The 13,421-nt window shown below is 34.6% G+C and overlaps 1 protein-coding gene across 1 annotated transcript in view; it reads left to right on the forward strand.

Annotated features, from left to right (window-relative positions):
* LOC130158820 (connector enhancer of kinase suppressor of ras 2-like) overlaps positions 1–13,421 on the forward strand; it is a 206,570-nt gene that overhangs the window by 178,730 nt on the left and 14,419 nt on the right. The window contains exons 17-20 of the mRNA XM_056359880.1: positions 1,398–1,446; positions 2,886–3,061; positions 4,558–4,631; positions 11,946–12,017. Of these exons, the coding sequence (XP_056215855.1) occupies positions 1,398–1,446; positions 2,886–3,061; positions 4,558–4,631; positions 11,946–12,017 (371 nt within the window). The remainder of the gene's footprint in view (positions 1–1,397; positions 1,447–2,885; positions 3,062–4,557; positions 4,632–11,945; positions 12,018–13,421) is intronic.

The following is a 13,421-nucleotide window of genomic DNA, read 5'->3' on the forward strand; positions in this document are numbered from 1 at the left end:
CTCCAATAGTTGGAGTCATGTTTTCAGCTGTTGCTTTTCTATGCTGCTTAAGCTGTAACCCTTTGCTATCCTAAATATTAATTTAAATATTTTTTAATTTTAATTATAATCCTCAGTCTTAAACACTTATTTAATATGTTGTACCAAAGCTGTTAATGAGGACTTTTGTAGCATGTATTTGGGCTTTGACCGCACGCTCGGGCACTGCCATAAGGTAGGGTGCGCAGGGTGAGCAGTCAGATGATCTCTGGGAGAAGGTAATTATCTGTAGTCATACCACTAGTGAAGGCGACTTGGAGATCCCCGTCAGTGACTGAGGTGCCCTTCTTCTAGGCCCTCTACTAATAACTGAATTATTATCATTATAATTATATATAATATTATATTATATATAAATTTATACAATATATTAAAATACATAGTATTATATGTATAATAATATATTAAAATGTATTATATATGTTATATTTTGTATATATATATATATATATATATATATATATATATATATATATAAAAAAATAAATATTATCATTATAACGGAATGTTATCAGCCACAAAGGAAAAATCAAGAAAATGAACAAGATGTCCTTTTCCATGTTACAACTTTGCCTGGATCTGCTGGTTTATCACACTATAAATGCTGGTTTTTCTACTGGTAATGGCAGCAGCAGTTACCAATCAGGCAGCGACTCCATTGTGTTGACCTGTCCTTTTTCCCCTAGCATTTACATGTTTTAGATAAATCCTTACCATCTTTTGAGTACTATCCCTGTTTTTAAAAGGTTTAAATAATAAGATGCTTTCAGGTTTTTCTTAAGAATCTGTAACAGTTTTATAATGCAGCCATAGAAGAAAATTTATTTTTTTCTCCTCAGTTATCAACCTACCAACCTACCAAACTTAATCATTTTCTATGGTTGGAAACAATTAAAGAATGTGACTTCAACGTGTCATCAAACACATTACACATTAGCTATATAATGTTTGTGGTAGATATGTCTTTGTGAATGAATATTTGTATGACTATCTCATGTATACCTACAACAAACTTCAACTGTCATTCATTTTATTAGGTCATTCTTATTAGGTCATGAGTTTATATCCTTAGTTTTCAGACTACTGCATAACGATTTGTGCAAAGAATCCTTAATATTTTGATTGCAATTTTAATTAATAATTGAAAAAAAGATGGGATTTTAATTTGCAGATGTAGCACTGTGTTTTTTTCTTTATGATGTTTATTACAGTAGTAAGTTAAATGACAAAAATGAGATCTTATGGTAATTAATCCTGAGATAACCATGGAGATGGTTGTGAATGCCGGCTGTTTTTCAGGTTACTTTCAGGTTACTACTGTTTGTATTGGATTTTCATAATTATTATTTTCCTTACAGTCATTCCATTACGCTTCCCTCAGGGTGAAAAGCAGAAAATGGTCAAAAGGTAACTTATCTGAGTTAACATTTTGAATGTAGAAAATGAGACAACTTCTCTGATAATAAGTGATCTGGATCAAATGCCAAAGTTCAACTTAATTAAAATTTTTCTAAATTTACCAAAGCAAGGTATCAAATATACCAAATAAATGTATTATAAGGTATAATATTGCTAAACTTGGTAAAATTTTCTCTGAAAAGCAGAAGGAAGGTAACACCTGGATACTTTGCCTTTTCATTCTGCTGTCTCTATCTACTCATGGCCTACCTGAGACTGTTAAAACAATGAACATTTGAAAACTATTTATAGCATAATAAATTCATATGAAAGTATATGGCCAATGAGCTTTTTTATTCCATTTGTTGGTTTAGTGTCCTTTCTATGAAAATTTTACTTTTATTATACTATACATTTTTAATACCTGAATATTAATTTATTAATAAATTTTAATAAACCTGACCAGGTTTATTTATTATAATTTATTATTATAAATTAATAAAATGTAATACATTTTAATAAACCTGACCAGGACACAGCAGAGTATGTTATTCCAAAATGTGCAAAATGTTAAAAAATTGGTTGTGGAATGTTGCAGAACAAAGGATGGTGTTTTAATGTTATCTAAATTCCTACGCTGTTTCACAGCTGTAAGACAAATACAATTCTTGTAGCAATATACACTTGCTTTGTCACAGAAAAATATCAAATATTTTAAGGAGATTTCCTACAGTCTTTTTCAGGAAAAATTATACCATAATTAAGACAAAACCCATTCTCATTAATATTTACAAGGCACACTAAAATTTTAAGCTTTTCAGTTAGGATGTATTGAAACAATAGCAACAACAACAACTTTTCCTGGTGCTATGCCTTCAAACAGGATGCAGTAAAGTCAAAATAGTGTTGTTCAATTAAATCCACGATAGAAAGCATGTAAGCATGTGCATTTTTATGGAATTGAATGATCTTTTTTATTGGCTATAAATATTGAGTATAAAAATCGAGTTTAAAAATTCATAGAATTTGACAGGCCTTTTGTCTGTAGTAACAGAAGATATACGGAAGAGGTAACATGTACATTCTGTATACAGACTATGTCGTACATCGAGGACTAAATAAATACATTTTTACTTTGGAATGGTGATGCTTATCTTAATCAGATAAAAATGCAGCCCTAAGAGGAATGAATCCTCTAGAGATTAAATAAACCATTACACAAAACAGGCCCTTCTTACTTTGTATTCACTCTGAAACCAAAATTGCAGAGCATTGTCAAATTTGGAGGTTGTTTGCTCAGTCTCCTCTCCCTGGAACTGAAGAGGATTATACTTGAAGCATTTTGAATTGAGTCATCATTAAAAATTAGTAGTGTGTTTATATTGAGAAGAATAGTTCTTCCCTGTTTTCATTTGGGAATGTATCTCACACTAGTGTTGCATTCTCAGGGAGCTCTCTAACAAGTGGGAGCAGAAGACGTATTTCCTGCAAAGACCTGGGGCACGGAGATTGTGAGGGCTGGCTATGGAAGAAAAAGGATGCCAAAGGTTATTTCACACAGAAATGGAAAAAGTACTGGTTTATTTTGAAAGATTCATCCTTGTACTGGTATACAAACCAGAATGTAAGTATCCTCTGTTTGCAGAAAGCCAAAATGAAACCTTAAACTTTATAATTCTGTTGTATTAAGTCTATTTTTACTACATGGTAGGATATGTTAGTGAAAACTACTTTAATTGCCAGGTCTGGGTTCCTCTAGCTGGAAATATTTCAATTGAAATTATTTTTTTTAAATTCTCCAAGTCCAAGCTTAATAAAATAGCAGATATTTATGGCAGTCAAAGAAAGGAATACGCCAGTGGTTAATACTTTTCCATAGACAATATTTATTTGGACTAACACAGTGCTCAAGCTCAGGTCTCCTTAGTTTCAGTTGTGTGGGGTGATGTATAGAGTGGAACCATTCTTGTCAGTTAAACATTACGGGAAGCCGATGTGAAAATCTGAGTTTGTAGAACTCTTTATCTGAAACTTATCCTTATATAGATGTTCCTTTGGCTTTTTGCTGAACTAGTCTGGAGTCTGCAGTTTCTTGTGTGTAAAACGCTGTTCTTGGTGAAATTTTATTGAAAACCCTGTGCCTACGCTTGTGCAATCTGCATATATGCAGGAAAAAATAATGGAAAGGAAAAGAAAAAAAAATAATTAGATTGCAGTTCTTCCCTTTGTATGCAAAGTCTTGTGTGCCCAATCTAAACTGTCTGTGTTACAGCCTGCTTTGAATACTGGTATTTTACCTCATATTTTCTATATTCTTCAAGAGGACAATTTCACTAGCATCATTATCCTCAGTTTTAGTATTTTCTTGTCAGCCCAAAACAGTATTGTTTCAGGCTGTGGGTGATAAATGCCTTCAGGTTTTGTTGTGCATTTTGTTTGGTTTGCATTGGTACATGCAAGGTGGTAGTCATTATATGTCCCACTGTTTTTCAGTCTGTTGCTTACAGCCGAGCCATAATTCATAGTAGACTGGTACACTTGCTATTACTTTTCAAAAATGTGACTGGTGTTAATATGTCTCCTTGCTTTTCCTGGTAAATTACTTTAAAAGAAGCAAAACATGACAAGACATACTTTCTAGCTACTACTTTTTCATTTAATCACTGGTGAGCTTGCTGGAGAAACCTCCTCAATTACTACTAGCAGGACAGATGGTCTACGCAATTGTGACTTTAACAGGAGGCATCCACAAAACCATTTGAAAATGTAGATTATATGATGAAGAAATGGAATTCTTCTCTGTAGCTGTTAATGTTTTGAATGGTGGTTTGGGTGCTCTATTTTGTGCTGAAAGGTTTTCTGTAATTTTCAGCAAAGGGGAATTAGGATGACTGTGCCTCTTTTAAGAAACTGTCAATTTAATTACTTCAAAAAAGTGATTGACATTGTGTGATGAATTAGATACATCTTTTAAGTGAAAACATTATGGGGAAAATATGTTCAGTATGTCAGCTGATTGAATGGTTGTTCTTAGTATAAGACCCAAATGGCTACTGCTCATTTCTCCCTTCTTTAACTCTATGTTCTTCTTCACCATCACTTTTTCTTCTCTTTTGATAGGATGAAAAAGCAGAAGGATTCATTAGTTTACCTGAGTTCAGGATAGATAGAGCAATTGAATGCAGACGAAAACAGTAAGTAACGTGTCATTTATGTTTATAAATCAAAGGATCCCTCTTGGAAGCATATTATATATAGTACTGAAAATTTGCAAAGTACAGAGAAGGTAGTTACACAGAAAGCCTTGAAATCTGTAAATAATATATAACACATCCACTTAAGCTTTAGTGTTTCTCTTTATTACAAAAGATACAACTTAATGTAAATTCCATAAACTGTCTTACAAAGAATTGGATAACTCTTTGGCCAGCTTTCCAGATTGCCCAGTTACAGTTTTAGTTAAATAAGTAAAGTAAAAAACAGTGATTACGTTAGTCAAGAGATAAAACTTTCTTAGGTTCAGTATGGTCATTTTGATAAGAATCAAGTGTGCAAGAAACAATTCCCATGGGACATACCATAAAAAATATCATAGCAAGGGATGATGAACATTTTTCTCCTTTATGGAGGAAGCTTACATACCCAATATTCTGTTATTCTCAGCTGCTAAAATATTTAGGTTCCATATGCAAAATTAACATTGTGTTATTGCTTATGTGCATATTGCTACTACTGCGTTATGCTTCCAGTATAAAGCATATGCTAAGCTTTGCCACACTTAAGGCGTATTTAATAACAAACACTCTCTGGAAATTGCTTGCAAGCAGTGTTGTGATTGGAATGCATAGCTGTCAAACAGCAGGTTTAACAGAACAGCGCTGATGCTTTGAGACTAGCACTTCGCCAGTATTTCCTGAATTATTTGCATGTGTCTTCTGTATGCTGCATCTGGGGTTTTAAAACTTGCTGCCATGAGGAGCTACAGTGAATAGTATTAAAGACACTTTTACAAAAGCTTTCCTACTTATAACCAAGCATCCTGAATTTTTATTATGCTTTTCCAATGACTGAATGTCCTTTTGGCCTGAGTAATACAAGTCCTACAACTATGAACACGTGTAGAACAAAAATACTGAAGATATGAATTACAAGAGAGACTGCTCTTCAGCAAATCAAACCTATTCAATTGCTTGTTCTTGTCTGGAGGTATTATTACAGTCTGTCTGAGAATTAGAAGACGGTGCAATTTATACTTCTATTAATCCCCTCAGCTGAGAGTATCACTACAGAAATTAAACCTGAACTGAGCACTATAAATTCCTCTGAGGAATGAGTAGATATTAATAATGATATTGAACAAAAATACAGGACAAATAATACCCTTCTGTTAGAATATAAAGCACTTAACAAATTTTAGTGAATTAACCAAGATCAAACAGAAGGTCACCGTGCACAGCTAGAAATAGCTTCCAGAGCTTACCTCTGAGCATTGGAGCACATTTTCTCAGAACACGTCTTAGAGAACCATTTCTGTAGGGTATATGCACAGGGAAAAGTCTGATTAACTAAAACTTTGCACACTACTGAAAACTGAATACCTTCAGGCTTTGAATCCTTTCAGAAAGAGGTGGGTCCAGGGGTAAAAGTATAATGAAAATGTTACTAATATTCCCTTAATTCGCTGAACTGAATTTCCCTTTGATTTCTTCCTTCATGGACTATCACTTACATATGTCCCCCATCATAAAAACTACACCTTATGCTTGCCACCAATTTGCCTGCCTCTCTGAAAAGGACAGAAAAAGTAAATCCAGCATTATGCCCACTTACATTTCAGTATATCCAGCATATGTGAATGGAGGGCCCTGTGCTTGTTGCAGCCAGCTCTAACCCATAGCCTCTGTACACACACTTCTGAAGCGCTTGCCTGTCCTCTCCTATGTTGTCGTGCCGAGGACAGGACAGAGTGTGATTGCCAGTGCCTGATTCCATTGAAAAGCTAACGGTTCCAGTGAGCCTAGGGACAGCTTCCTGTGGTTTGATTCTTCTGCATTCCTTGTACAAATAAAATTAAGGTGATGATGACCCATTCTGACCCAGCCTGTTCTGCAAAAGTTCGAGTTCACAATTCATTATTGTCTCTGCTAGACTAGAGGGAAGCATTTCAGTTAGGATTTTCTTGCCCTCTTTCTAGAGCTAGTGAAAGATTTTACAGGACCAGGTCTTGCTTCTTTCCACTTTAGGATACCTTTTTCATTTAATAGTGGGGTTTTAGTAGGTGCTGGAATGTAAACTAAAATTCATTGCAAGCTTGAAATCTGAAAATATAAATCTGGTTGTGTTCTTACTTTTATATGGCTGTGTCCATTTTGATATTAATGTGAAAGCTAGTAAAGCAGTTACCTTGACAGTTAATAGAGGGGAAAGAAACCTAGTTCTTTCCTTTTTTTCCTCTCTTTTTTGGTAGATTCATTTGTTTTTAAGTTAAAATTGCCTTAAAAGTATGCTTACTATTTTAGTGCGTATAGAAGTCCAGCTAAAATCACAGTGACAAATTTCTTTCAGCTCTCTCAAAAGCAAAACTAAGAACGTTTTGTGACTCAGCTTGGATTTCCCCTCAGATTTCTGTTATATTCAGAGCCATCATTGTGAAATGTTCAAACCTGACTGAAGCAAAGAATTTGAAATCTTACTAGAACAATTAATAGGTTTGTCTTTTCCACTGTTCTGTCAGATGGAGAATGCTGTTTTATAGAATGACTGTTAGCTGTCCAAAGTATACACGGAATGAAATAGCCTTAAAAAAACTTTCACAAGAATATATAGTAATTGAATGCATTATTCTGTATGGTTTGATCACTTGCCTCACTAATGCATTTAATAAAGGTACCCTCATTATTATACAAATCATGGCATTATCTCAGACTGGTTTAGCTCTCCAGGCTATATTTGGATGTGGAATGACCTTGTTTCTGTGAGAGGAGGTCTCATGCATAGACAGTGAAAAACTTTCCACTGCTTTTGGGCAACACCTGCATTTTCATGATTAAAAATAATCATACTGTATTAGAAATCTTAGTTATTTAAGTTTGCGTGATGGGGCATAACATGAATATCATGTTATTTTCAAACTTACTGATAATTATAATGGTTCATGATGAAGCTGATCCACAAGACTAAAGATTAATGGAACTACATATATAATTAATCATTGCTAACTAGTGCTTTGCCTGAACTTTCCAAAATCTCCACCTAGTGAAAATTTTCATTGCATAACTAATGCCAATTTAGGTCTTAAATTTATGGCAGCATATGCTGTACTGTTGGCCCTTCATATTGAAACTGCGCAGTCAGAATTCTATATAAATGTCATTGATATAGTATAGGTAGACATGAAGCTATATCTTAAAGGTTGCTACCGTTTCAGCAATTTTCATTACTACTTCTGAAATGAACTTGACAGCCCTGGTAGACAGCAAATAAAACCCGAGCCACCAGCGGGCCCCCAGAGGCAAGGCTAACAGCTTCCTGGGCTATGTTAACTGGAGTGCAGCCAACAGACAAGGAAGTGACTATTCCCTTATACTCGGTACTCATTACACCACATCTAGATTACTGCATTCAGGTTTGGGCCCTCCAAAACAAGCCGAAGGTAAAAATATAGGTATCATTCTATTGCATTATTCACCTCTCTCTATACGTGTAGTTATTTTCCTGGAGTATTTTCTGCAGTACTTAATGCTAGTGTATCTAAATGCTTCCTTAGTAATAATTTGTGACACTTCTGGGAGATGAAGATGGATGATTTATTGTTGCTTTTTGCAGCCCAGAAACAGAACTACAAAACATTTAAATCAAAAGTTTCCACAGAATTGGGAGCTCCGTTCCATAACAATAAAGACCCGTTTTCTTCATAGTATGTAAATATGTAACAAGTACAATGCATTGTTGCGGCTGTAAGTGTCACAATTTCAGGACATTACCAGAATATCAGGCAAAAAGATATTAAGGAACATTAATTATTAAGCCTGTTTGCTGTGACTTAGCACATGAGAACTCCTTTGCATAACAGGAAGACTTGCAGCATTTAACTGATTTACCCTTGAAAAAATTCTTGCTCTGTCTGCATTTTATGACACATTCACAAACTTGATAACAACTGAGACAGAAGTCCTACAGAAAGTAGCCTTATCTCTTGCATAATCCTGACTCACCTCACCAGCAAGTCCATTCTCTGTGCCTTAATTGAGGTAGGGTTCCTGTGAGAATGTAATATCCAAATATGTAATCATAGCTTGTAGCACAACACAAGAGCACAGTGGAGCCAAGTCTAAATTCTATTTATCACACTAACTTTTACAAGCTGTAACTTTAAGAGGTTGACTTTAAAACCCCAATATTGGCATTTTAATGCTTTTGTGTATGTAAATTTCTGTCTAGGAAAATACTCCTATTTATAAGCAGAAACTCCACCATGTGATATTCTAACAGGATTGATCCAGAGGATTAGGGTCTTTAGATCCACCACATAATCCTCTCCAATTTGAGCCAATACTTAAGTGTCAGAACTGGAAGATAGTTGGGCAAACGGAACACTAGAAGGTGGAGATGTTGCACAGAGTTCAGGCCAACTGAAAAAAGCATGCTGATATCGCAGCAAAAAATACGACCATTAAAATAGCACATCATGCTTAAATATTGTAACAATGCAGGAGTATTTGTTTAGTAATGACTTTCCATTTTGAGTCTTAAAAATTATGTAAGAAACTTCTGTAAGGAGGCATAATATTTGTTAATTACTGTGTCATTAGCAATGTGTAATGTACCACTCTAATATATGCATGTGTGCATAAAGATATATACAAAACTATTTCATATTTCTTATTCGCAGACAGATATCATCTCTTTTGCTAGAGCAGCTGGAGTTGTTGGTAGTCAGCTGGCATAAGGAGAGTAAAGACTAAGAATGATAAGAATTTTTGACACTAAAATCATATTATACTTATTGGGTAAAAGAAATCATAAATTTGATCACAATATACTTAAAACTATATTTATATAATGAGCAAAATCTCTTGCATTAAAATCTTAACATTCAGTAGATATAATTAACAAGCGTTTGCCATCTAGTGGGCATCAGAAAACTTTCTCCCCACTTGGGATTTCCCATGCACTCACTATTTTCATTTGCAAACCAAAGTAGCTAGGGAGATGAGGATCTGCCGTTGCTGTTATTAATGTCCAGATTCCAAAACAATACTTAAATACTTCTCAATTTTCTTATGGAATTAAGATGTTTTATGATGACCCTCTGTGCAAAGGTAAATTTACCTGTAATCTCATGAAAAAGGAAACTGCAACTAATAAAAGTCGGCTGTTACCTCATTCTTCTGTACAACTTTTGTTAGGAAAGCCAAACTGTACCCATTTCTATTAGAAAATCAGTGTGCCCACGTGAAGCTTCATCAGCTCTCATTTTTGTCTCTAAAAATGGCCATAAATCATAGTAATTAATAAAACACTCATTTGCATTTAAGCTATTAATAGTGGAAGCTTTGCATCACAGGTTCTTCATAATGCCATGTGTAATGATTTCTAATCTAATTCCTCCATCTGGTAATTACCATATAAATGTCAGTATTTTAACATAAATGTTATGAACGATAGTGTGATGTTTTTTTAACATTTGCCAACTAATCAAAATAATGGACTTTAATGTCCTGAGTTTGTGGTTTCCTTGATAGCAATACTCCTTTTAATTACAGTCACAGAATAATTTTGTAAAAGACATTGTTATTGTTCTTAGCAATTTTCAAATAACTGCTCAGCTGAGGAAGAGCTTAGGGATTATACTATACAAAAGCATTATCAACAAGCATTTTGATGTGAACTATAATCACCCACACCGTCAGATGTTGAGATTGATTGTTACCTCATGCACGTAGTATGAATAGACCACTGCAGTGTAGTGGTGCCTGCATACAGCCAGCCTACAGTGAGGCTCAGACCTCGTCCCATGAAACCAGTCAGAACTGAGTCACACTGGCCAAGTGGCTGGTGAAGGAATTGACATTTGAGGAAGGAGAATGAATTAGCAATGCACGGACCAACAGACTTGCCTTTTGTCATGCTACTACTCAGTACCTCAGGCCAGCGTACCCAAGAATATCATGAACCATACTACTAATACTGTACCAGTTACACAAGTAAAACAGCACAGATGTTAAAACTAAGTCAGATCTACCTGATGTGACCTGTTTTTGTAGCTATTTCAGTGAGTTCTAATTTAACGTGCACTTTTCAAAGAGCTTAACTCTATAACTCTGAAAATCACCAAAAGGGGGGTGTGTGTGTGTGTGTGTGTGAGGATTCCCAAACAGCTAGGACTTCTCCAAAAGCTGTGAGAACAGACTGTGGAAAAAAAAATAAAAAATAGTAAGATACATAGAACTGACCACAAATTATAGTGTAAAAATAAACATAAGATTTAAATTTGAATATTGGCAACTCTGTTATTTGCTATGTGGAAGATGAAGAAGCATTGACTATAAATGACTCATGTTGATTGCAGGAAAATCACAGCAAAGGTTAGTAGACTAATATGAGAAATACTTGGGATATGGCTGGTTTTAAAGTAACTTGAAAAAGCGCTTGCTGGAATTAGAAGCGACTATTTAAAGAATAAAGACTATCTATGGAACTTCTTTAATATTACCTACTTCCAAATAAAGCAAATCTGCCACTTATGTTCCCTAGAACTTTCCATATTGCTTCTGTTAAAACTCAAATTGAACGAAGATTATAATTAGGGATTAAAAATATATTGTATCAAATTCAGGAAACATTCCTTTATTTAAGTTTATTCTAGAGATCTTACAGTCTTATGACTAAGTAAGAATTTGAGTGTGCTGTAATTTAAATGTCATCTCCAGTTGAATGCATTTACTGGCTAGTTATCTTTATATTCCTTCTCATCCTCATTTATTAACCTCAAATACATTTGGATAAATCCATTTATATACTCAGAATCAAAGTTACATTAGAGATAAAAGACAGTTATAATACATAAATTGGCAGCCCTCTATATTTCTTTGAGTAGGACGCAAAACAGAGTCATCTAAATACATGACAGGAGCTGGTGGGGTCAGACTCTTACTCCTTTAGTTGATCTTCGGAATACAACTAAGATGTACTAAAATATACTCAATAAGATTTTGAAATTCACACAAGGATTTTTTAGATGTGTTACGGAAAAGATTTATATTTCTTAGTCATTCAAGGGCTTTTGAAATTTTTTACAAAGAATCAATTTGGCTCACACATGTAGATCTAATCAGATTAGGAGGAATCCATCTATAAATTTATCCAGCAAGATTCAGACTGAAGATGCAGAATGACTATGAAACCTTTAACATGCTGAAGAATCATAGAACAGCTCAGTCTTGTGTATTTGTATACAAACTGTTTGGAAGAAAAGGTAATTTTTATTCTTTGTGTTCGTTTTATAGTGCCTTCAAAGCATGCCACCCCAAAATAAAGAGCTTCTACTTTGCAACAGACTGCCTTGAAGAAATGAATAGGTAAGTTATGTTTCCTCTTTATCATAGTATATTCTTTATCATGGTACTCCAATTGAAAATAGTATTTCATCTTGCATAGAAACCTACTCCTGGAGCATGATTTAATGCCGACTGATAGTGTTCTCAGTACTTAGTCTTCTGTTAATTTTAGTACAAACATTACACTGTGTGGCTCGCTTTGCTGAATTTTATCTGTCATGCCGAATGCCACAATTCCGCAAAGGTGTGTTAGTCAAGTTAGTTGTGTTGGTCTCAATCACATTCATTAGAATTTTTGTTTGTTAATGGGTTTAAAGTTCATCATACCTCTAATTTTTTGATGATCAAGGCTGGAAATTTTAGTGTGGGATAAATGTTTCTGGTATACGAAAACAGTGCATGCATACTTAAGAGTATACCCACATGATGGGATAAAATATTTCAAAGTCAGCTCTACTGACAATCCACAGTAATGTGACATGACCTAAAACCAGAGAAAGATATTTGAAGTTGTTTGGGGTTTTTTTGTTTGGTTTTTTTTTAAAGAGGAATGGGATTGAACAAATGAGATGCATTTATTTTTCACATCAGAATCTGAAAAAAAAATAATTTAAGAAAATCAACTCCTCCCCTCCAAAAAATCCAGCAACAAAACCCAGTCATCATTGATTTTATTCATCACATCACTGCCCAAAAACAAACAGAGGTTAGCAACATTCAGTTTTAAATGTCTTTGGATGTGCTGGGAGGGCATTCAGATCTCAAATGGAGAAGGCTCTGAACAACCTGATCCAGCATTAAAGTTGTCCCTGCTGTGGGTGGGGTATGGGAACAGATGACCTCCCAAGATCTCTTCTAACCTAAATTACTCTGTGCTTCTCTTTTGTGATTCAGTGATGAAGGCAGTGGTTAGATAAAGGTGAGGCAGTACCTTTGATCCTCAAAGGCAAAGTCAAATGTTCTACCTCCTCCTGTTACTTCAGTAATTTGCTTATTCCCAGCTGAGGTAAAAAGCAAGGACACATGGGACAATGTTACCATACTCTGAAGTCTTGAGTCTTTTCTGGAATAGACTGCTAATACTTTGAGATTTAGTTAATTCTTTCTGTTCGCAGACTTAGAGAGACAGAACTACCTCAGAATATGGCTGGATTTTTTTCTTTGGAATATTAATGTCTAAAAATCATTTTTAAATTGAAAATTTATTTTCTGTGGCTTACATGACCCTTCAAGAAAGAGTGTACTGATGTATAAGACTGGCTGCACTGAAACAGTTCAGGTCAGTTCATTGTCCACTGATGAGGATAAGGTTCAGTTATCAGGAGTATCTTGCTGTGGCTAGCCATCATTTTTAGGATGTAAATTTGCTGAAAAATATTTTTCCAATGTTAGTAATGTTCCATTGTTCAGTTATATACTGTGGCT

Source organism: Falco biarmicus, chromosome 14 (assembly GCF_023638135.1).
Source record: "Falco biarmicus isolate bFalBia1 chromosome 14, bFalBia1.pri, whole genome shotgun sequence".
NCBI lineage: Eukaryota > Metazoa > Chordata > Aves > Falconiformes > Falconidae > Falco > Falco biarmicus.